This window comes from Mauremys mutica, chromosome 25 (genome assembly GCF_020497125.1).
Source record: "Mauremys mutica isolate MM-2020 ecotype Southern chromosome 25, ASM2049712v1, whole genome shotgun sequence".
Lineage (NCBI taxonomy): Eukaryota > Metazoa > Chordata > Testudines > Geoemydidae > Mauremys > Mauremys mutica.
In genome coordinates this window covers 5,284,206-5,307,883 of record NC_059096.1, presented here as the reverse complement: position 1 = coordinate 5,307,883, position 23,678 = coordinate 5,284,206, and the positions used below count along the sequence as shown (strand labels likewise).

At 62.9% G+C, this 23,678-nt stretch overlaps 1 protein-coding gene across 3 annotated transcripts; it reads left to right on the top strand.

The window, feature by feature from the left end:
• OSBPL7 (oxysterol binding protein like 7) lies at nt 1-23,300 on the top strand. Of its 3 annotated transcripts, none has more exons than XM_044999879.1 (23): nt 1-18; nt 9,051-9,224; nt 9,783-9,905; nt 10,633-10,686; nt 11,001-11,114; nt 11,750-11,872; nt 12,051-12,177; nt 12,394-12,497; nt 13,071-13,163; nt 13,558-13,687; nt 13,878-14,002; nt 14,620-14,727; nt 15,059-15,190; nt 16,989-17,070; nt 17,883-18,211; nt 18,660-18,797; nt 19,170-19,233; nt 19,518-19,596; nt 19,700-19,844; nt 20,496-20,640; nt 21,378-21,504; nt 21,665-21,787; nt 22,092-23,300. In XM_044999879.1, the coding sequence occupies exons 2-23, from the start codon at nt 9,126-9,128 to the stop codon at nt 22,198-22,200; spliced, it is 2,673 nt and encodes an 890-aa protein (XP_044855814.1). In that variant the 5' UTR covers nt 1-18; nt 9,051-9,125; the 3' UTR covers nt 22,201-23,300. The 3 variants fall into 3 exon arrangements, with proteins under 3 accessions (XP_044855814.1, XP_044855815.1, XP_044855813.1); XM_044999880.1 differs by lacking the exon at nt 1-18 and adding an exon at nt 299-444 and having other exon boundaries at nt 17,886-18,211; XM_044999878.1 differs by lacking the exon at nt 1-18 and adding an exon at nt 299-444.
• The last annotated feature ends 378 nt before the right edge of the window (nt 23,301-23,678 follow it).

Sequence of the window (23,678 nt, the reverse complement as noted above, 5' to 3'; positions counted from 1 at the left end):
GAGCCGGTTCCCCCCCAGGTGCGTGTTTGGGTCGGTTCTGCTGAGCCGGTGCCTCCCCCCCTCGGGGGCGTGTTTGGGTCGGTTCTGCTGAGCCGGTGCCCCCCCCCCAGGTGCGTGTTTGGGTCGGTCGGTTCTGGGGGAGTCCCTGCCGCTCTTCCGCTCCCAACACTCCCCCGGGGACCTCCCCGACCGGCCTGGGCAGCGCCCGGCTGGAGAACAGGACCCTGCCCGGGAAGGCTGGACCGGGCGCGTCCCGGTCCCTCTCCCGAGTCCTCCACGGAGCAGGGGGGCAGAGCCGAGCCGCGGCAGGCGCGATGGGGGATTAGGGGCGAGCGAGCCGCTGCTGCCGCCGCCTTCCGTGTTCCGGCTTCCTGCCGCCAGCCGCGGCGGCGCTGGGCACGGATGCGGCCGGCGCGGGGCCGGGGCTGCCCCCCGCACGCCCAGGTAAGGGGCCGCCCCGCGGGGCCGGCCGCGCCCCGCTTGCTCCGTGCCCGGGGTGGGGGGCGGCTGGGATCCGGGCCCCTGCCCGCTCCGGGGGCAGCGAGCCGGGGCAGGTCCTCGCGTCTCCGGCACCCCGGGCTCCCCCCACCCCAGCCCCGGGTCCCGCCTGGAGCAGAGCCCCTGGTAATGGGGCGCAGGAGCTGCCCAGGCTCGGGGATGGGGGGCCGGGGGGGGATGGGCACGGGGGTGTCTCCTCGGACCCTGCGCTGGCATGGGCGGGGGTCTGTTCCCCCTCCAGCCCGCTCCAGGAAGGGGCTCTGGGGGTCCGGTGTGTAACAGGCGGCGGGTAGCGACTGGCTGCCCCCGTCAGGGACCGGGACCCCGGTGGGCTGGGTGCTGTCCCAGTGAGGGGACTGGCAGCCAGGACTCCTGGGTTCTCTTTTCAGCTGGGGAAGGCAGTGCCGACTAGGGGTTAGAGCAGGGGACAGGCAGCCAGGACGCCTGGGGTCTGTTCCTAGTTCTGCCGCTAACTTTGCTGAATGGCCTTGGACAAGTCACTTATTTTTTCCCCTGCCTCAGTTTCCTCCATCTGTAAAGTGGGGGTAAGGATGCTGGCTGAAGTGCCCTAAAGGAGGATGAGACTGTTTTGAACATGCAAAGGGCCAATTATTAGTCCTCTTATTGGGCCGGGGTGTTGCCCTGCTGTCCAGCCCAATTGCAGTTGCATTCTGTGGCCTTAAATTCTTCCTGCAGTTTCACTTGGGTACAGCCTTCTCCTTCCCTTCCTGCCCTAAACCTGTGGGGCAGTGTGACTGTTGAGCAGCCGCTGCGTTCCACCCCAGAAGCTGCTGCATTTCAGAATGCCTGGGTGAAGCGAGGCTCAGACGCTTCATTTGGGTGCATTCGCAAAGCCCTCTGGGCTGAAAAGCACCGTAGACGTCTCAGGTATTTTTAGCAGCGGCGGTGGGTGACATCCGAGTGGGTACGCAGATCTGATAGGTAGCGTTGAGGCGGCAGGCAGGGCATGGAGGGAGACGGGACCTCCCCATGGCGCACGCCTCGTCAGGTTCATTCACACACACCTTGTGGCTGTTTGTGTGACAAACACAGGCTACGAGACAATCCTGGCCCTGAAGGGCTGATAGATCAGAACAACAAGGGACCGTGGGGCCAGATTTTCAGAGCAGCTCAGGGCCAGCACTTGGCTCCCACAATCTGGGCCTTCAGCACCCACTTGGCAAATCGGATTTGTGCCTGGTCCCGGAACCAAAGCCCTCGGTCTAGTCTCGACTTGTCAGGTTCAGCCTCATTTTTGGTGGGTCTTTATATAAAACAACACCTAAGGGACCCCGCCATTCCCCCCCTGCCCTTAAACCCTTTGCAGGTCCTCCCTCATCTTTGCACATTCCCAACACAACACCCGTTTCCTGATTCCAGCACCCCCTCCCTCCGCCTGTACGGAGCCAGGCACTCAGGACTTTGTGGCCTATGGTCCATTCACAGATTATCAGCCCGCGAGGTATGTGGCAGCTGAGCGCAGCAGGTCACCCCCAAGGTAGGAGGGTAAAGAAGGGGATCTGCCCTCATGGACTGCCTGCATAGGTACTGAGTCACTGCTGGCCACGTGTAGGAAACACTGAGGAAGCAGAATGAGGCGGGGTAGTGGGGGAGGATGGAGGTTGCACTCTGAACCTCGGCTGCCTGGCAGCTCTCAGGTCTTTAGCTGGCAAGGGGAAGTTGCACTTGTCGTTGGAAGAAAGGCAAAAGAACTCGTAGTGGTTTTTCTCCACCCTGAGTAAGAGTGACGCTGGGCCCTTCTCCAGCATTTTCTACTCAAGGATCTCAAAGTGCTTCCTGGGCGTTGGGGAGTCAAGACTGAAAATCCCATCTGAGGTGGGTCAGTATCATTATCCCTATTTCAGATGGGGGAAACTGAGGCACGGGGGGGAAGGGAGTGACTTGTCTAAGGCGAGACAGTGGGTTAGTAGCAAAGCTGGGAGAGTAAATATATATATGGTTCCAAGACACCTCTGCTCTAACCACTAAACACACTCTCCTCCCAGAGTTGGGGTTAGAACCCAGGAGTCCTGGTTCCTTGGGCCCTTTGCACTAAGCACTAGACCCCACTGCTTTCCAGAGCCAGGACTAGCGCCCAGGAGTCTTGGATCCCAGTCTCTGCTCTAACCATTAGACTCAGTGCCTGAGACTTCCGTACTTTTTAGCCTCATCTGAATTTATACGATGGGTGGGTGTTTGTCTATATAATGTATTATTATTATTATTTGTATTATCATAACACCAAGGAGCCCCAGTCAGGGACCCAGACCGTGCGGAGCCAGTCACTGTGCTATATATGTATTTACTCTCCTTTTTATGTTTCACGTGGTAGATCACATTTTAAAAAAAAAGTAATGTAGTGAGCAGAACTTGGAAAATGTCAGTTTCCCTCCAGTTGGAGTTGCATCTGGGTTTATGGTCAGTGTGTACTGGATCTTGGTGACTGAGATTTCAGATGATATAAAAGATGGAGCGTGGCTAGTAACAATTTTTTTTGGGTGGGGGGAGGTGTTGGTCCCCCTGATGCCGGGACCCTGCGATTAGGAGGTTCTCCTGTTGACTTCAGTGGGAGTCAGGGAGTCCTGGGCTCTGTTCCCAGCTCTGCCACTGACTTGCTGCGGGACCCTGGGCAAGTCACAGCCCTGCTCTGGGCCTCAGTTTCCCCTTCCACCCGTGTCTATTCAGCCTGTGAGCTCTTTGGGGCAGGGACTGCCTCTTATTATGTGCAGCACCTGGCACAATGGGGCTCGTGGGTGCTGCTGTCGTACATCTCACGCAGCTTCGCGGTATTGAACTGAAAGTGGTGAGAGGAGGTTGTGCAAATAGGGGGCGGGGAGGGGGTGGAGGAGGGAAGAGATGGCGAGGAGGGGTGGGGGTCTGGGGCCACGGCAGCTCTCTGTGTGGGGCGGAGGGGGCAGCAGGCAATGGTGGGGGCTGGGCTGTGCCTGGCATTCCAGCTGGTGCTTCCCGGGGCTGGGAGCGGGAGGGGGTCGTTGGTAGAGGGGGAGGGCTGACGTGGGTGTCGGGGGTGATCAGAGGGGATCAACCAGAGGAGGCAGAACGCGGTGTCCTGGAGAGACGGCTGAGAGGACCTGGCCTGGGCTTGGAGCTGCTGGAGGAGGCAGGATCCCAGGGTGGGTGAAGATTTTGGCCCTAGGTCCTCAGAAGTGTGGGAGGGACCCGTTCAGTCCCTCCAGCAAGTCCCCGCCCCCATCCTCCTTGGGGGGCATTTGTGGCACCCACAGAGTGTCCAGGGCCCACACTTGCTGCCTTTGTATCTTTCCTACTCCCCATTGTGGGCTTATGCTGGGGGGGGATTTGGAACACTGGCTCCAGCTTTCCTGGGGGGGCAGCGCGTGCTGCAGGGGTCACAGCAGGGGACTTTGAGTCAGGACTCCTGGGTTCCTTTCCTCACTCTGGAAGGGGAGTGTTCTGCAGTGGCTAGAGCAGGGGTCTTTGAGTCAGGACTCCTGGGTTCTTTTCCCAACTTTGGGAGAGGACGGCAGTAGAGCTGAGAGTCAGGAGACCTGGGTTCTGTTTCAGTCTGGGAAGGACGGATTGTGTGTCGTGGCTGCCAGAATCAGGACCCTGGATTGTATTTCTGACTCCCACCACCCACTGGCTGTGTGATTTTGGGCAGGTCACTTCCCCGCTCCGTGCCTCAGTTTCCCCCATCTGTAGTATATTCCCCGGATCTCTGGGTGCAGATGGTATAAACACAGAGGCCTACGAGCTGATGGGGAAGCTGAGAAGTGCCCAGTGCTGAAAGGGTTAAACCTTCCTGAGGCTTGGGAATGACCCTGTTGTCATAGCATCCGGGACAGGCGAGGTGTAGAACCCTGTTAAGCCCTCCCACCCATTCCACCCCCCCTCGGCAGAAACACACAGATTTGTTTGCCAAGGGAGGGTGCAAAGGAGGAGGACAGGGAGGGCCACATGGTGCGTTTCCCCTCCCCCACCATGCTCCCTCAACCTCACCAGACCTGCTTCCTCCCCAGGTCCCCACCTGGGCTCTGCCGGGGTTGTTAGCAGGGATCCTGCCGGGTGCCCTGGGTCGTGGCTTCTTGGGGAGCAGGAGGGTTATGGGGAGAAGCAGATGGGAGAGTCCTAGCGCTCCGGTGAGCGGAGACAACTCCACATCTGCCGTCTCTTCCCCATGGGGTCAGCTGCGGGGTGCCGGGCTCTGAGGATGAGGGGTGAGTAGGCAGAGACATGGGGAACGGGGGTGTCAGTGCTGGATGGACAGTCAACCTGTGGAACTCACTGCCAGGGGATGTTGTGAAGGCCAAAACTAGAACGGGGTTCAAAAAAGAATGAGATCCATTCATGGAGGACAGGTCCATCAGCGAGCATTAGCCAAGACGGGTAGGGGACGCAACCCCATTCTCTGGGTGTCCCATAGCCTCTGATTGCCTGACACTGGGACTGGACGACAGGGGTGGAGCACTCGATAATTGCCCTGTTCTGTTCATTCCCTGTGGGGCACCTGGCACCGGCTGCTGTCGGAAGACAGGACACCGGGCTCGATGGCCCATTGGTCTGACCCGGTGTGGCCGTTCTTGTGGACCTGTACGCTCGTGTGCGGCGTCGCACCCCGTCAGAAGGGGCCATTAGGCATCTGGTCTGACCCTCCATACAGCTACACCCATTAATGTCCATCCTGTATTCAAGCCAAAGACTTCAATTCGACTAACTCATTTCAATCCTTGGGAGACTAAACTGCCTCGGCAGAGACTGGGGCCTCCACAGGGTTGGTCGCAGGTGGCAGCCTGTGCCCAAGGCTCCTGCCATGGCAGGGAGTTGTTCTGGTGTGATATGCCCAGGTGATCCTAGTGGGTGACCAGCTCCCCGCGCTGCAGAGAAAGGAGAATCCACCCCATGAGGTCCCTGCCAATCTGCTCGTGGTGGGGGAAATCCCATACAAACCCCAAATCCAGCAACCAATCTGACCCTGAGCAAGTCAGCGGGACATGCTAGCCAGGAAGCTAAGACAGGATCACCGGCCCCCCTGTCTGGTGTCTCCAGCCATGGCTGTCTCTGATCCTCCTTCAGAGGCAAGCAGTCCCCCCGCAACCCCTACCCCCACCCCCCAATACATCTAGACTGGCGATACTCAAACTGAGGCTAGGGAGCCGCAAGGGCTCTTTAATGTGTCTCCTGCGGCTCTGTGCAGCACAGGATATTAAAACCCTGTGAGATTTAATTATTAACCGATCTAAGCTCCTAACCAATCAGGATGCTTTTCCTCTGTTATTAACCATTTGTAGACTCCTTGGTCAGTCTATCTTGCTGTGAGAATTATGTGTTCAAATAGTAAATGAAGCCACAAATGCCCAGGGCTGGGGCTCTTTTGGGTAATGTTAATTTGGCTCCTGGCCCCCTGAGGTCAGAGTATCTCTGCTCTAGACTGGGGTAGGCAACCTATGGCACCCGTGCCGAAGGCGGCACGCGAGCTGATTTTCAGTGGCACTCACACTGCCCGGGTCCTGGCCACCGGGCCGGGGGGCTCTGCGTTTTAATTTAATTTTAAATGAAGCTTCTTAAACATTTTAAAAACCTTATTTACTTTACATACAACAATCGTTTTGTTCTATATTAGAGACTTATAGAAAGAGACCTCCTAAAAACGTTAAAATCTGTTACTGGCACGTGAACCCTTACATTAGAGTGACTAAATGAAGACTCGGCACAGCCCTTCTGAAAGGTTGCCGACCCCTGCTCTAGACACTTGTGTCCTGCCTCGTGGGGAGGAGACGAAAGCTCCTGGCCCGAAAAGGGGGGTGGGTGGGGAGAGAGACAACGGCCAGATCGGACCAGCTGAGCCTCTGTGCTGAGGAGGGCCTGTCCTCTCACTGGGGTGTCCTCCCGCTCGCCCACAAACCCCTCTCGACTTCCGCTAGCTTTGCCCTCTCTAATCTTCTGGGGCCCGCCGTGTCCTCTATGAGTTCGCAACGATATTTGGTAACATTTCCGAGCTTGCTTCAGCTAGTTCCTTAAGTAGTGTGGGGTGAATTTCATCAGGCCCTCCTGGCTTGAATACATCTAACTTACCTAATTGTTCTTTTACCCGGTCTTTCCTTCTTCTGGCTTGAGTTCCTGCCCCCTTGTTAATGTTAATTGTGTTCAGTATCTGCTCACAATTCATCTTTGTAGTGAAGACTGGAGCAAAATAACAGGTTTCAGAGTAGCAGCCGTGTTAGTCTGTAGCCGCAAAAAGAACAGGAGGACTTGTGGCACCTTAGAGACTAATGAATTTATTTGAGCATAAGCTTTCGTGGGCTAGAGCCCACTTCATCGGATGCATAGAATGGAACATATAGTGAGGCCATATATATACATACAGAGAAGATGAAACTCCCACCTTTTCATGGGCTCTGTATGTGTGTATATATCTCTCTCCTTACTAGATGTTCCAGTCTATGCATCCGATGAAGTGGGCTGTAGCCCATGAAAGCTTATGCTCAAATAAATGTGTTAGTCTCTAAGTACTCCTGTTCTTTTTGAAGCAAAATAGGTATTAAACCCCTCAGCCTTCTTGATGTCACCATCTGCTATTAGCTCCCCTTCCCTGCTAAGTAGAGGACCTACACTTTCCTTTGGCATTCTCTTGCTCCTAATGTATTTATAGAACCTCTTCTTCTTGTCTTTGATGCTCCTAGATGAGTTACCCTTTTAGCTTGTGCCTTCGCCTTTTCGCTGTTGTGCCTACATGCTTGTGCCATTCGTTTATATTCATCCTTAGGCTGCGATTTGTCCACATCCTACTAGGCTGTAGATCCTACTAAAAAGGAGAGGCTAGAAGTTGATCCTACTCTTTGTAGGATTCCCTTTTTGATTTTCAGGTCACTAAAGAGTTCCTGATGGATCCCTAGTGGCCTCTCACTAGTCTGACTGTCTTTCCTTTGCACCAGGATAGTTGCAGAGCTTTGTGCATCACCCTGGGGCCTGCTGGGTATTCTCCACAGTTGTCTCCACTAGTTAGATGAGCCTCCAGTTCTGGCACTTCTGTTCCATGCCTCCTACCGTGGAGACGCTTCCATAAGCTAACGGCATCTCCCCCTAGCCCAGGGTATGGTCTCATGTTGCAGTGGGGGAGGTTTAGGTTGAATATTAGGAAAAACTTTTTCACTAGGAGGGTGGTGAAGCACTGGAATGGGTTACCTAGGGAGGTGGTGGAATCTCCTTCCTTAGATGTTTTTAAGGTCAGGCTTGACAAAGCCCTGGCTGGGATGATTTAGTTGGGAATTGGTCCTGCCTTGAGCAGGGGGTTGGACTAGATGACCTCCTGACATCCCTTCCAACCCTGATATTCTATGGTTCCTTTACTCGGCTGCAGCTTACATATGGTGTGCCAAGCAGATGCAGCTTCTCAAGCCTTCTGCGTGGTGGTGAGATCTTGTAGGACTGTGGAACAGTCTGCCAAGGGAAGTGGGGGAAGCTTTGTCCCCAGGGACCCTTAAAGCTAGACAGGACAGAGGGGCAGGAGTGTTGTCAGGAACAAGCCTGCCCTGGACTAGACGGGACCGAAAGGGTCTCTTCTGTGACCTGCCGTTCCAACGGAGAGTGAAGCCCCTCAGAGCTCTCGCTTGCATTTCTGAGCAAAAAAGGAAAAGCCGAAGGGCAGGGTCCTCAGCGAGTGCAAATCTGCCACCGTGGAACTGTTCTGATTTACCCCAGCTGGGGATCTGGCCCCATGAATGCAGTCAGGTGACACTGCACTGCACGTAACCCTGAGCTGAGCGGATCAGAGCTGGCTTGGCCACATGGCTCATATCAAGTACTGTCTGGATCTTGTGGTCTCCATGGGAATAAGCTGGCTTGTAGCCCAAAGCCAGCCTTGAAAAGGCTCCTGCTTGCAAAATAAAAGTCCCGGGGGGGTGTAGGGGTGATCGTTGTTTGGGCGGGATGTGCAGTGTACATCGGGGCACGTGCTTCCCTGGCCAGAGGTCCAGAGTTCTGACCTCTTAGCAAGATGAGAGTGAGGCAGAAGGGAAGGCCCCTGGCTGGCTAAACTCTGAAGGCGAGATCCTGCATCTGCTTTAGCTTCCACTCCACAGAGCCCCAAGTGATCAGGATGAGAAATTTGCAAATAGCCCCTTGTCCGTGGATGTGTTAAAGATCCCATCACCCTTCTTGTAAGTGCCAGGGTGTTAGCTCCCGTGTCCAGGCCAAATTCCAGAACTGGACTGGAACAGCAGGGGGCTGCGGGTCGGGAGTGAGGAGCATCAGTAGAGCTGGGCCGGGTTCGAGGGCTGGAATAGCAGGGGGCTGTGGGTCGGGAGTGAGGCTCATGGGTAGATCTGGGCCGGGTTTGAGGGCTGGAATAGCAGGGGGCTGTGGGTCGGGAGTGAGGCTCATGGGTAGATCTGGGCCAGGTTCGAGGGCTGGAATAGCAGAGGGGCTGCGGGTCGGGTTCGAGATGTCTGTCCCCCGCCTGGAACATGCCCGTCGTTCTCATGAGAGCCACAGCTCCAGGAAGTGGGTCACGATGTCGCCGCGGCCACACCTCTCCCAGGCCGTAACAAGCCGGGTTTTGGTTTCTCTCCCCGCAGCGGGGCTCCGAGCTGGAGATGAAGGCGGTGGCCTGACACCGAGGGCCGTTCCACTCACGAGAGGGACCCCCGGCCATGGGCAGTCACGAGAAGGAGCTGGCCTCCCCCCGGAGGGCGCCGGCGCCGTCCAGGTCCAACAGCACCGTGTCTTCCAAGCACAGCAGCGCTCACCAGGTCCGGCATCTCCCCTCCCTCTCGCCGACGCTCCCAGGAGACGGTTCCCTGCCCCCGGGACCAGAGCTGGGCCGGGGGAGCCTCGGGAGGGGGGCGGGAAGGAGGAGGGCTGGTGATCTCGCCCCAGAACCGGGTGCCCTGCCCCACAAAAGCCGGGGCCAGCCAGCGAGGAGACACGTTTGCGCCAGGGGGCTGACGCCGCCCATCAGTGACTTGGGAGCCAGGGATGTTCTCCGGGGCCCATGTTGCTTTAAGCTGGAGCAAAGGCAAGGACTGGGAAGAGATCTGATGGGGAACCCAGCTCCCTGCTATCCCGCCCCGCAGTAGGGCTCGGCCATTTCCTAGTGCCGATCGGCGCTGGTACCCCCCCAGCCCTGGGCGGTGTGTGTAGACAGAGATCATGGTCCGTCAGCCCGGTCATGCCAAGGAGCGCGCGTCCCAGGGGCACTGAGGGAGCAGCGCAGGGGTTACTATACGACTTATCTCCCTCGGCGCCCCGGCGGGGCGGCGTTGGGGCCTGTCCGTTCTCAGTCCGACCCCCCCACCCGTGTGCTGCAGGGCTCTGAGTGCTGGGAGGTGGTGGAGGAGCCCTGGGGCAGGATCGGGCCCGGCCAGGAGCCGGAGCGGCACGAGGGATACCTGCTGAAGAAGAGGAAATGGCCCCTGAAGGGCTGGCATAAGGTGAGAAGGCGAAGGGGCGGGGGATAGAAACCCCCCCCCCCTTCCGCAACCTGGCACCCCGCTGTGGCTTCACGGCCTCCTTGCAGTGCAGCTGGGGGCCACCCCTCGTGGGGCAGGGGACTGGGGCGAGCTCTCAATCCCCAGCCGCCTCATCCTGGGCTCTGCTCTCAGCTGGGGGACCGCGAAGGGAAACTCAGGGCATGGCCCCAGCAGGGGGCGCTCTTCCCCACGCCGGCGCTGCTCGAGTGCCCCAGCAAGGCCCTGCCTGCGTCGTCATAGAGCCCAGGGATGGAGGGTGTCTGGCTAACGCTGGGGCGTTTGTTGACCCTGGTTTCCTTGGTCAGCTCCCAGCTTGGGTGGTTACAGTCTGTCTCCAGGGGATTTCCCCCTGCAGCTTCACGATTCTTCTTCACTTCCTGTCCTAAACTGCCACGCGCTGTTCAATAGCTTCCAGCCCAGGCCTGGCTGCATTTTGCGGCTCTGTGAGCCGTGGGCAGTGTGGCTGTTAATTGGGTCCTGTGCTCCACCCCAGAGGCGGCTGCATTTCAGTGCTGGGGGAAGTGATTCCGGGATGTTGTTTGGAAGGTGCTTTGGCATCCTCTAGGCGCCTTGAATCCAGCACGTGAATTGGGCTCCTGGGGGCAGATCCTGCTGCCCTCTGCCCCCTGGCGTCCCCACCCTCTCCTCCCTCCTTCAGCCTCGTTGCCTTCTCCTCTTCCTCTCACAGAGATACTTCGTGCTGGAGGAGGGGATCCTGAAATATGCCACCACGCACCAGGATGTGAGTATGGCACAGGGCTGGGTGCCCGTCCTGGCCTCTGGGCGGGGGCCAGGATCAGTCGGCCTGGGGTGGGTGTGCTGGAGCCGGCTTGCAAGGACTCTGTGTTTAGAGGGAACCCTATGGATCGTGCCCTCATTTCAGCACCATTCCCCTGCCCCAAGTGGGGCCGGTTAGGAAGGGGTCTCTCACTGGGGACCGTCCTTCCCCCGATCCAGGTGGGCCGGGCGGTGCACTGAGACGCGGGGGTGGAAGGGCACTGCCCAGTGCCCGTTCGCACCCCAGCTGACCCGGGCCTGCAACCCGGCCCCTTGCAGGTCCTCAAGGGCAAGCTTCACGGCTCCGTCGACGTCCGTCTGGCCGTCATGTCCATCAACAGGAAAGCGCAGCGCGTGGACCTGGACACGGAGGAGAACATCTACCACCTCAAGGTAGCGGAGCGCCCGGCCTGGGCACGGGGAGAGCGGGTACGGGAGGGAGGAGATGGGACGAGATGGGGAGAGAGATGGGGGAGGGAGGAGATGGGACGTGGGGGTGAACGGAAAGAGAGGGTGGGGGGGAACGGGGCAGATGGGGGGGAGAGGGGTGGTGGGATGGGGGAGGCCTGGGCTATGGAGTGGGGATGTCTATGGGGGATGGGTCGTGACACGCAGGGGCGGCTCTAGAAAATAGGCTGCCCCAAGCAGCCGTGCGCAGCGCCGCCCCTTCCCCGGTCCCGCGGCGGGTCCCTTCTTCCCGCGGCACCTGTTGAGCTCCCGCAGGCATGCCTGCGGCAGGTCAACCGGAGCCCGGGACCAGCGGACCTGCCGCAGGCGTGCCTGCGGGAGCTCAGCCGGAGCCGCGGGAAGAGGGGACCCGCCGCAGTCATGCCTGCGGCAGGTCCGCTCCTCCCGGGCTCCGGTTGACCTGCCGCAGGCACGCCTGCGGGAGCTCAGCCGGAGCCAAATGCCGCCCCCCAGGGAAAGGGCCGCCCCACGCGCCTGCTTGGCGCGCTGGGGTCTAGAGCCGGCCCTGGTGACACGTGTCCCGTCTCTCCCCCGACTCTCTGGGTCTCCCCCTCCTGCAGATCAAATCCCAAGAGCTCTTTACCAGCTGGGTGGCCAAGCTGTGCTCCCACCGGCTGGCGGAGAAGCCCAAGTGCCCTGCGCCCACGGGGGGCCCGGCCGGGCGAGTCCTGCCCCCCGCCCAGGTGAGCGCTGCCCGTCTGCTTTGGGAGCACAGGCGGGAACTGGGTGTGTGGGGGGGAGGTCATGGGAGACTCTGCCCCTTTGGGAGATGGAACCCAGGCGTCCGGGCCTCGCCCTCTCCCTATGGACAGAGTCTTCCCCAGGGAGCGCCCCTAACTCCCCTACCCCTGCGTCCCCCAGGGCTACGGCTCCCGGAACCACGTCCTGCCGTCGGACGGCGCCCCGGCCCTGTCCACGCTGACCAGCCCCCGGGACAAGGTGAACGCCTGGCTGAAGGACAGCGAGGGGCTGGATAGGTGCTCGGCAGGTGAGCAGGGCGGGAAGGCTGGGGCCGGGGTGTGGAATGGGGGGGCTGTGGCACCTGACCTGAGGGGCCCTTTGGGCACCCTGTCCCCCTGCCCGAGCGATGGGGGCAGGGAGTGTGGCACCCACCTGCTCTCGTTCACCGTCGCTGCTTCTCTGTTTCTCTCTGTACCCGGCCCCATCCCTGGCCCCCATCTGCGCCCCCCCCACCCCTTCTCAGAGCTCTCCGAGTGCCAGGGGAAGCTGCAGGAGCTGAACAAGATGCTCCAGAGCCTGGAGACCCTGCACCGCATCCCGTCCACGCCCCTCATCTCCAACAGCCAGGTGACCGGGGGGTGGTGTGAGGGCTGGAATGAGGGGGCTGGATCCTTCCTGTGGGGTGGTGCTGGCCCCTTAGGGAGCTCAGCGTCAGGGATACCCTGCCGGGCAGCCGGAGCAGTGCTGAGATCAGGGCCTGTATTGCTGAGGGCGGAAAAGGCCCTAGATCACAAAGGGGAGCCCAGGGGAGGGATCGTGCCCTGAATCCATGGTGATGGGCTCTGCACAGGGTCCTAGGTGCAAAGGCATCCACATGGATGGCCTGGGTCTGAGCTTCCCATGGGCTGTTGGCAGCGGGTAGAGCAGGGCAGCAGGGATGCAGATTCACTAGCCAGGTGCCACTGGCTGTTAACTGGGCCCTGTGCTTCACGCCAGAGGCGGGTGCATTTCACACTAGTGAGCGAACCCTGTGCACCACTGGCTGTTTACTAGGCCCCGTGTTTCACCCCAGAGGCGGCTGCATTTCGGACTAGTGAGCAATCTCTGGGCACCGCTGCCACCTGAGTCTGCCCCTTGGACCCCCCCCCCGTGGTTCCTTCCCCTCTTGCCAGGGGGTCTCATGCTCTCTCTTGGTTACAGACCTCAGCAGCTGCAGAGAGACCCAAAAAGGGGAAGCGAACCACCAGGATCTGGTGCACCCAGAGCTTTGCCAAAGACGACACCATCGGCAGGGTGAGCGGGGCCGTGGGGAGGGCTCCAGCGTTGGCGGGAGGAGGGGCTTGCTGCTTCGACTTTCCCCAGACCCATGCGGTGCTGGGTTCGAAGGGCAGAGGGAGGCTGGAGCCGGCCATAGGAGAAGGAGGTCCCCTGGCAAATGAGGGGTGTTGGGGGAGGCCACAGCATGAGACCCCCAAGATGTGGCCACGAGAGCCCAGATCCCATGTGGAGCAGAGTCAGGGCTTCCCACCCAAGCCAGATTCACTGCAGAGGCGCGGCCTAGTGGCTGGGGTTGGGGGAGGTCTCTGAGGACGGCGCTAAGCCCCTGGGGGGGGTCAGAGGTCATGCCGATGTACGAAAGGGGGTGCTCCGTGGGGATCTAACCCTCCCCTGCTCCGTGCCCCCACAGGTGGGCCGTCTGCACGGCTCCGTCCCCAACCTCTCGCGCTACCTGGAGTCGAGCCAGAGCCAGCCAGCCTTCAGCCTCCCCCCGGAGTACAGCCAGCTGCAGAGGAGCTTCTGGATCCTGGCCCAGAAAGGTGGGATGGGTTGGGGGTGGGGGGTGGGGACGGGCCATGGGACCTGTTGCTCAGAGGGCACAAGCCGCCGTCTGGGGAGACGCGCAAAGCGCTTTACCTGGTCCAGCCACTGGGGGGAGACAAAGCTCAGTGCCGGGCGAACGTGGGGGGGGGCAGCCTGACCTTGTGTCCGTCCCGACCCCTTCTCTAGTGCACGGGTCCCTCAGCAGCGTGGTGGCCGTGCTGACCGCGGAGAGGAATCGCCTCCAGGAGACGCGGCGGGCGCTGGATTTGCAGCGCCGGGCGGGCGGCGCCAGGAACGCAGCCGCGGCTGGGGTAAGGCACCGGGGGTGCGTGGGCCATGCGCTGCGCCCTCCCTCTCTGCCACCGCGGGGAGCTGCGGGCCGAGCCCAGCTTTGGCTCCCGGCCTCACGGCCCCCCTGGGTGGGTGGCGAGTGGCGACCCGAACCCGGCCGCTCTGGCCGAGATGTGTGAGCGGCTGCTGCTCGAGCTGAAGGAGGAGGCTGCAGCCGCTAGAGGGAGACAAAGACCCGGGCGCTTGTAGGCGTCGGGTTTGCCGGGGTCCGGGCTGGAGCAGGTGTCCCCGGGTAGGAGATCCTGCGCTCCCCCTCCACCCCCCGCCCCAGGCACCCGCCACCATGGAGGTCCCGCTAGCTAACGAGACGGAGAAGCTCTGGGTCCCGGGTTCGAATCCTGCCCGGGGCCGTAGCGACCGTTGGGTGGCTCTGTGCAAGGCCTGGCTGGGTGACTGAGCTCTCGCCTGCATCGGCAGGGTTGCTGCGGGCAGGGAAGGCTACACTGTGCACCCGTGATCAGCAGAGCCTGGCAGGACCCGGCGGGGGTGCTGGGCCATCTGGGGGGGGGGAGGAAGGGACGGGCTCCTGGGAACGTGCCCCCCCCCCCCAGCGATCCTTTGTCTCCTCCCGGCCCAGGCTCCCTCGCCCAACCCGGACCACGCGGAGTATCTGCGGCGTTTCCACTCCCTCTCCATCTCCTCCGACGCCACGCTCGACTCGTTCACCTCGCTGCACCCGGACGAGGTCAGGCGCCCTCGGGGGCGGGCGGGAGGGGAGAGGATGAGGGGTGGGGGGTGGGATTCGTGCCCCTCGGTGGAAATCAGGATCGGACGACGGAGGGAGCCCCCCACCCTCCCGTTCCCTCTCATGCCGTGGCGGGCGGTGCCTGTGGGTTGATGCTGGGGCCGTCGATGGAGCCGTGCAGCACTGAATCGCCAGTCCTGCTGCTCCTGCTTCCCTGGGGGGATCAAACCCGCCCCGCCGTGGGGGGCTTAGGCCCTCCAGGTGCCCCCTGGCATAGCCCCCTGCACTGTCAGCGAAGGGTCACGGTGACTCCCCTTCTCCCCCCTCGCAGCCTGACGCCCACCCGCCCAAGGGGCGGGAGCAGCAGCTGTCCAACCGCAGCATCGTCTCGCTCTCGGACTCTCACACCGAGTTCTTCGACGCCTGCGAGGTCTTCCTGTCCGCCAGCTCCTCCGAGAACGAGGTGAGGGGCAGGGCCGGGGGGGATCCCCGCTGCAGGGCCGTCCTGCACCTGATCCTGGGCCCTGCTGCCCGGGTTGTGTCAGGCGTCTATTGCTTCCCTCTGGGGTCCTGTCAGTGGGGTCGACACACCAACGCTGACGTGGTGGCCGGCTGACAGCCGTGGAGTCGAGACAGCGGTGGTCCCGGGTCAGTTATACCTGGCACAGGTCTGAGCAGCGAGACACACAAAGGTATACGCACCTCTGGCCATGCAAACACGCACATGTACCTGTGTGCACAGCCGTGCACAACCACTGCACGTGTACACACTGCCGTGCCCACCTCCGCACACGCAGAGACACACAACAGCCGTCGTGTACATGGGCACGCACAGCCGTCCCCACATCTGCACCCGTGTCCCCTCACAACAGCCACACCCGCACAAGAACACACCCACACAAGGTGCCAGCATGGCCGTCCGTGTCACAAAGTTTAGACATCCCGAATGACGCTGTGGGAGGGGCTAAGAGAAGGGGGAGGGACTAGGGAAAGTGGGTGGAGCTAGAGGAAGCCATCCCATATAAAAGCCCTGGGCTTTTCTGTCCTTGGCTGAGTTTGGGGTTTGTCGCACTCACCTGGCCTCTCTCTGTTCTCTCTCTTCCGCCCTCCTCTCGCCCTGGCCCAGCCGCTGGCTGAGAAGCCCCTTCCCCCCCAAGCCCCCCATTCATCCTCATGAGCTTTTACTTGTGACTCGTGTAGATACGACGTTGGTGCATAGAACCATGATCCCTGGAAAGCACCCCCCAGCTCCCATCCGCCTCTCCCCCACGCCCCACTTCTCCCCCTTCAAACCCCCTCTCCGCTACCCCCCTGAGCCCCCCACCCAGATCCTTGGTCCTCCGCTACTGAACCCCCAGCTCCCATCTGCCTCTCCCCCACGCCCCACTTCTCCCCCTTCAAACCCCCTCTCCGCTACCCCCTGAGCCCCCCACCCAGATCCTTGGTCCTCCGCTACTGAACCCCCAGCTCCCATCTGCCTCTCCCCCACGCCCCACTTCTCCCCCTTCAAACCCCCTCTCCGCTACCCCCCTGGCCCCCCTCCCACAGATCCTTGGTCCTCCGCTACTGAACCCCCAGCTCCCAGATTAACCCCCCTTCCCCACCACCTCTGCCTCCATTTCCTCGACTCTAGCCAGCTCCTTCTGGGTGGGTCCGACTAGTCTTTCCCCCGGTGGGCTCAGTCGTGTCCCTAACCCTGAGGAACTCCCCACCCCCGGTTCTAACCGCCCCCTCCCCCCATTTCTCGCCCTTAAGAAGCCCCTAACACCCTGTGCAGTGCCCGACCGGGCTGCTATCCTGCGCCCTGCCCCTGGCTGTTAGAAACCCCGTTCCCTTCCTGTGTCTAGTGGGGGGCGCAGGGCCCGGAGACCTAGACAGCCCCCCCGCCCCGCCCTGTCTGTGCTTTGGGGCAGGGGAATTCTGGCTCCCGGGGACTTGGGCTCCCAAATTTGGAGTGGGGTAGCAGCCAAATGCAGCTGGGGGCCAGTACACGGCCCTCTGCCCCCCTATTCTCTGGAGCCTGGGGGCTGCTCCCCAGCCGGCCTGGCCAGTGGGTCTGACCTGTGGCTAATCCCATGAGCGGCTCCGAGGGTGGGGGATTTTGCCCCACCGGCTCTGGAGGGGGCGTGTTGTGCTTTAACCCTCCCAAACGTCCACGCAGCCCTCGGCCTCCCCCACCCCCACCTCAGCTCCCGTCGTCCTGCCCCAGTCCCAGTCCCGTAGTTGCCAATCCGGCTTCTGTGACCTTTCTGCCCCTCCAGGCCTCCGACGACGAGTCCTGCATGAGCGAGGCCACCAACAGCCTCTCCGACGAGGCCGGGGGGGACAGGGGCTTCCAGAGAGGTATCAGCCCTGGGGGGGGGGATCACCAGGGGTTGGGGGGCTGATGGCTGGGGGGAGGGGAGGGGCTGGGGGGCCGATGGTTGGGGGAGGGGGAGAAGCCGGGGGCAATAGCTGAGGGAAGGGGGCAGGCTGGGGGGGGCCGATAGCTAGGGGGAGGTTGGGGGGAGGGGGAGAAGCCGGGGGCAATAGCTGAGGGAAGGGGGCAGGCTGGGGGGGGCCGATAGCAAGGGGGAGGTTGGGGGGAGGGGGAGAAGCCGGGGGCAATAGCTGAGGGAAGGGGGCAGGCTGGGGGGAGCCGATAGCTAGGGGGAGGTTGGGGGGAGGGGGAGAAGCCGGGGGCAATAGCTGAGGGAAGGGGGGAGGCTGGGGGGAGCCGATAGCTAGGGGGAGGTTGGGGGGAGGGGGAGAAGCCGGGGGCAATAGCTGAGGGAAGGGGGCAGGCTGGGGGGGGCCGAACGCTAGGGGGAGGTTGGGGGGAGGGGGAGAAGCCGGGGGCAATAGCTGAGGGAAGGGGGCAGGCTGGGGGGGGCCGATAGCTAGGGGGAGGTTGGGGGGAGGGGGAGAAGCCAGGGGCAATAGCTGAGGGAAGGGGGCAGGCTGGGGGGGGCCGATGGCTAGGGGGAGGTTGGGGGGAGGGGAAGAAGCCGGGGGCAATAGCTGAGGGTGGGGTATGGGTTGGGGGGGCCGATGGATGCGGGGAAGGGGCAGGCTGGGGGCCGATGGTTGGGGGAGGGGGAGAAGCCGGGGGCAATAGCTGAGGGAGAGGGACGGGTTCAGGGGAGGGCCCAGGTGACTCTCACGTCTGCCCCTAGCAGGCCGAGGCGCGGCGGACGGGGGGTCTGTGGCGTGCGTGTCCGAGCCGGGAGCGGGGGCGCTGCCGGCTCCCCTGCCCCAGCCCCTGCCCCTGCTGCTGCCCACGAGGCTCCCGCGCCGGAGCTGCCTGCCGGCCCCCAGCGTCCCCGCCGGCGACGTCAGCCTGTGGAACATCCTGCGTAACAACGTGGGCAAGGACCTGTCCAAGGTGTCCATGCCGGTGCAGCTCAACGAGCCGCTCAACACGCTGCAGCGGCTCTGCGAGGAGCTGGAGTACAGCGCCCTGCTGGACGCCGCCAGCCGCTGCGCCGACCCCTGCGAGCGCCTGGTACGGCCCCTGCCTCTGCCCCCAAGCCCTCTGCCCCGCTCTCACCACAACAGACCAGTTCTTGGGGGTCCCTTCTTCAGCCTAGCCCGTCGCTGGGGGCGGGGTTCGTGGGAAGAGGTAAAAGCCAGACAGTGCCGTCTGGCTGGCCGTATTCCTTCCTGACCCCTCCAGCTCAGGCCCTGAAGCATGAGGGTCAAAGGCCCAGTCAGCTCCTTCCGCAGCCGTTTGTCCTCATTCCTAGAAATGGCTAATCCATTTGCCCTGCAGCAGGGAGTTCCACCCATACATTGCCCTTACCTCATGGTCCCACCTCCACTAGATGAATGGAACCTGTCTCTCCCTGTAGCTGCCCCTCCACCCTCTTAGCTCTGCCCACAGCACCACCTGCCCTGGGGCCTGGGCGTTACGGTCAGATATGGCCCAGGCCCCAGTGACTCTCTCCTCCCAGGTCTGCGTCGCTGCCTTTGCTGTCTCTGCCTACGCCTCCACCTATTACCGTGCAGGCAGCAAACCCTTTAACCCCGTCCTGGGCGAGACGTATGAGTGCGTTCGGCCGGACAAAGGCTTCCGCTTCATCAGCGAGCAGGTATTCAGCTGGCCGGCCAGGCTCGGGGGGAGGGACACAAGGACAGGAGTCAGCCACCGTAACAAACTGACCCTAGATGTGACACCCCTGCCCTCTCCTGGGCGGAATCCAAACTGCCTGCTGCATGTGTCATGAGCTCTGTACTGCTCGCAGCTGGTGGGGATTCGCCTTTTCGTCTCTCCCCCCAGAAGAACACGCAGAGGGGCACGGAGGAGAGGTGTCTGTAGCTGAGAACGGAGATGGGGGTGGGGGCTGCAGAGGAGAGAGAGCTCTTGTGAAGAGGGCGGGGGGATTGCACCCTCCCCCAGCCCCAGCTCTCCAGACAGAGGACTCAGCTGCGTGGCTCTTCCTTTCTCTCCCCACTGCATGCAGGTTTGCCACCACCCGCCCGTCTCCGCCTGCCACGCAGAGTCAGACAACTTCATCTTCTGGCAAGGTGAGCACCAGGGTCAGAACCGCCCGGCCAGCGGGATTCTCTGTGCTCAGGGCTGCGGGACCAGGGGCTGGGTCAGAACCGCCCAGCCAGCGGGATTCTCTGTGCTCAGGGCTGCGGGACCAGGGGCTGGGTCAGAACCGCCCGGCCAGCGGGATTCTCTGTGCTCAGGGCTGCGGGACCAGGCGCTGGGGCTGGGTCAGAGCCGTGCGGGAGGAGTGCTCAGGAGCGCGGGTTTGGGTCAGAACCGCCCTGAGCACGCGACCGTCTCTCTCTGCTCCCTCCAGACATGAAGTGGAAAAATAAATTCTGGGGCAAGTCCCTGGAGATCGTCCCCGTGGGGACCGTGAACGTCAGGCTGCCCAGGTGAGTGACCCCTGGGGCTGGTGAGCCCCTGCCCTGTGCCCCTGCCCACCCCCACGGTGCCTGGCCCCTCCCCTCCCGGTTACTGTCTCTCTCGCTGGCCAAGGTTCGGGGACCACTTCGAGTGGAACAAGGTAACGTCCTGTATCCACAACATCCTGAGCGGGCAGCGCTGGATCGAGCACTACGGCGAAGTCCTGATCCGCAACGTCAGGGACAGCAGCTACCACTGCAAGATCACCTTCTGCAAGGTAGGGTGGGGCCGGGCCCATTCCCCCGCGGCCCCCACGCCTCCCCTCCAGCCTCCCGCCCTCTAGAGCGGGGCTGGGCCCCCCATTCCCCCGCAGCCCCCATGCGCCCCTCCAGCCTCCCGCCCTCTAGAGCGGGGCCGAGCCGCACAGCCCCACGCGGCCCCCACGCCTCCCCTCCAGCCTCCTACCCTCTAGAGCGGGGCCGGGCCCCACGTCTTCCCTTGTCCCCCACGCCTCCCATCCAGCCTCCCACTGCTAGAGTGGGGCCGGGCCCCACAGCCCCCCGCCGCCCCCACACCTCCCCTCCAGCCTCCCGCCCCCTAGAGCGGGGCCGGGCCCCCCATTCCCCTGCGGCCCCCACGCACCCCTCCAGCCTCCCGCCCCCTAGAGCGGGGCCGGGCCCCCCATTCCCCTGCGGCCCCCACGCGCCCCTCCAGCCTCCCACCCCCTAGAGCGGGGCCGGGCCCCACCACCCCTAGAGCGGAGCCGGGCACCACAGCCCCCCGCCGCCCCCATGCGCCCCTCCAGCCTCCCACCCCCTAGAGCGGGGCCGGTCCTCACAGCCCTCCGCCGCCCCACACCTCCCATCCAGCCTCCCCCGCCGCCCCTGTGAGGTGTCTTCTCCCCCCTAACCTCTCCCCTCCTCGGCAGGCCCGTTACTGGAGCTCCAGCGTGAACGAGGTGCAGGGGGCCGTGCTGAGCCGCGGGGGGCAGGTGATCCACCGGCTCTTCGGCAAGTGGCACGAGGGGCTGTACCGCGGCGCGCCCCCGGCCGGGCAGTGCCTCTGGAAACCCAGTAAGGAACCGGGGGGGCACTGCTGTCCCTTCTTGCTGGGATGGGCCTTCTTCCTGGAGGGACCGGTCTTCTATAGGGGACTGGATAACCACCCCCTGCAGGGACAGACCTCCCCACCCATAGGGGCCAGCCCTCCATAGGGGACTGGGAAACCGCCCCCCTGCAGGGACAGGCCTCCCCACCCATAGGGGCCGGCCCTCCATAGGGGACTGGGAAACCGCCCCCCTGCAGGGACAGGCCTCCCCACCCCATAGGGGCCGGCCCTCCATAGGGGACTGGGAAACCGCCCCCCTGCAGGGACAGGCCTCCCCACCCATAGGGGCCGGCCCTCCATAGGGGACTGGGAAACCGCCCCCCTGCAGGGACAGACCTCCCCACCCATAGGGGCCGGCCCTCCATAGGGGACTGGGAAACCGCCCCTGCAGGGAGAGACGCCTCCCACCCCATAGGGATCAGCCTTCTCTAGGGGTGGGACATCACACCTATAGCTCTGGACTCCTTTGGGGGACGGGGGGGTGGGGGGTACTGTGGGCAATAGCCCTGCACCCCTATTACCCTTGTTGCACATGAGCCTTGGGGGGCCCCAGGCAGGACCCCCAGTCTGGGCTGTGAGTGGAGCGTCCCGGCTCCCAGCCTCACGCCCAGTCCCGGGGGAGGTGCTATCCGAGGGCGGGGGGTTGGACTGGGAGGGGTGCTCAGAGGCCGGCTCTGTGTGTGTCCCCCGCCCCCCCCAGCAGACCCCATGCCCCGAGAGCTCGAGAAGAACTACGGCTTCACGCAGTTCGCCCTGGAGCTGAACGAGCTGACGCCGGAGCTCAAGCGTTTCCTGCCCTCCACGGACACGCGGCTGCGCCCCGACCAGCGGTGAGTGTCTCCCTTCCCCAAGACAGATCCATCTTCTGATCCGCTGGGTCTCGCAGGCTCAGGGTGGCTCAGGCCTCGGGATCTGCGGCGGGGGTGGTCGAGGGGTATAGCTGAGACCCCCCAGCTCATTGCAGGAGTGACTCCACCCCCCCCACCCCAGGTATCTGGAGGAAGGCAACGTGCAGGCGGCCGAGTCTCAGAAGCGCCGGATCGAGCAGCTGCAGAGAGACCGGCGCAGGGTCATGGAGGATAACAACATCTTCCACCAGGCGCGTTTCTTCAGGTACCGGCTGCCTGCCTGCCCGCCCGGCCGCTCCTGGGAGCCACCTCCCTGCCCCGCTCTGAGGAGAGGACCCAGGGCCTGCAAGCGGGTCCCTAGGGGGCTGGGCGCCGCTCCGGGGTGTTGTGGGACCCCCGGGTCCTGGCTTATGCCAAAGCCGCCACGTGGTCACAGGAAACTGGGGTCTGGGAAGGGCCTGAGCCTTAGAAATGGGGGGGGGACGCTGAGGAGCCCCTGGGGTATTTGCGGGGGGAGCGAGTTGGGGTTTGGGCCTGTCTCTGACCACGTCCTTCCCTCTCCTCGGCAGGCAGCAGACGGACCCCGGCGGCAAGGAGTCCTGGGTCAGCAACGACACCTACTGGAAGCTGCGGGCGGAGCCCGGCTACGCCAGCCTCGACAGCCCCGTGCTGTGGTAGCCGCGGGCATCCCGGGGGCCGCCCAGGCACGTAGGGACTCTGGGGGCACCACAGCGCTGGACACGTGCAAGGAGGGCAGGGCACCGGATCCCGGCCGCCCCCTCCGGGGTCCGCTGGGACGTTAGGCCAGGTGCCGCGGCAGTGCCCTCCAGTGGACAGGGTGTGAAAGGTGTCCTGGCCCTTCCCGGGTCCACCCTGCTCCCATCCCATCCCCATCGCTGCTGTCTGCTGGCCGGACAGCCTGCCCCCGCTGGCACCTCGGGGACTGCTGGGGGGGCCAGCCCCATGCACTTACTTCTGCCTTCCCCCCACGGGGGGCACCGTGATCCGGGGGTGGGGGGGGGGAAGCTTTCATTTTTCAAATTCTTTGTATTAATTTAAACAAAACTGTGCAGAGAGGGGCCTGAATCCGGGGGGGGCGGGCGGGTGAACTGCAGCAGATGGGACTGTGTGCATAGCAGGGGCCCAGATCTTCCTGCGGGGAAAAGCCGTTCCTCAGCCTAGCCCTGGCCTTGGAGCCGGGAGCAGCCAGGCGATGACCTGAGCAGCTGTGTTACCGAATGGTTGGACCCAGGGCTCCTGGGTTCCATTCCCAGCTCCAGGAGGGGAGTGGAGTCCAGTGGTTAGAGCGGGGGAGATTTGGAAGGGTTCGGTTCCTGGCTCGCCCAGGGCTGTACGGCTGCGTGAGGTGTGGGGCAGGACGTGGGCGTTAATGACTGACGGTCCGTAGAGCCCTCGGGCACCCCTCTGGTCTGGGGCTGGCGTGTTCTCTGCCGGTTCCCCTTGGGCCCCCGAATCTGCTCAGGGCCGGAGGCAGCCCTTTTCTCCCGTTCTTGGGAGGCCGCGGGGGCAGGTTCAGAAAGCACCCCTGGGGCTCTGATGCTTTGGGGGGGTGTCCTGGGCAGGAGCTGCTGGAGTGCTCCCGTCACTTACCCGCAGGGGGCACTGCGGAGCTTGGAGGAAGGCGGCCAGCATGGGGGGCAGGGATCCCCCGTGTGGCTTGGGGTCGGCCTGCAGGTGGGCAGGCCCCGTCCGGCTGGGTTTGGCCATTTCTTTGATCAAACATTCCACACCTCGAATAAAGGATCCGGAAGAGCCTGTGTGGCGAGTCTCCTTCACCATCTCCGCCCCCCCCTGCCCCCACCTTTCCTCTCCCCCACCCAACTTGAGGGGAGGTTCTGCCTCTCTGCAAACCAGGCCCCCTCCAGCCCACCCACTCTGGCTCCAGGGTTCTTTCCTTCCTGCAACACCAGTGGTTTCCGACACTCCTTAGGGAGTGCAGGAGGCTTCATTGGCTCATGTGGCCTAGGGGTTAGAGCAGAGGGGCTGACAGCCAGGCCTCCTGGGTTCTGGGCCCAGCTGCGAGAGGAGAGTGGGGGCCAGGGGTTAGCTGAAGGAAGGGGGGTGGTAGTCGAAGTGAGGCCTCCTGGGATCTGGTCCCCATTTTGCCCCTGGGTACAAGTCACTTGTCTGCCTCA

What these genes read in the sequence shown, in the direction of transcription:
- OSBPL7 (XM_044999879.1), top strand. Translation starts at nt 9,126, where the DNA reads ATGGGCAGTCACGAGAAGGAGCTGGCCTCCCCCCGGAGGGCGCCGGCG. An exon ending in GGACAGGGGCTTCCAGAGAG is followed by an intron (nt 17,071 to 17,882) that starts GTATCAGCCCTG and finishes GTCTGCCCCTAG; the next exon opens with CAGGCCGAGGCGCGGCGGAC. An exon ending in CAACTTCATCTTCTGGCAAG is followed by an intron (nt 19,234 to 19,517) that starts GTGAGCACCAGG and finishes TGCTCCCTCCAG; the next exon opens with ACATGAAGTGGAAAAATAAA.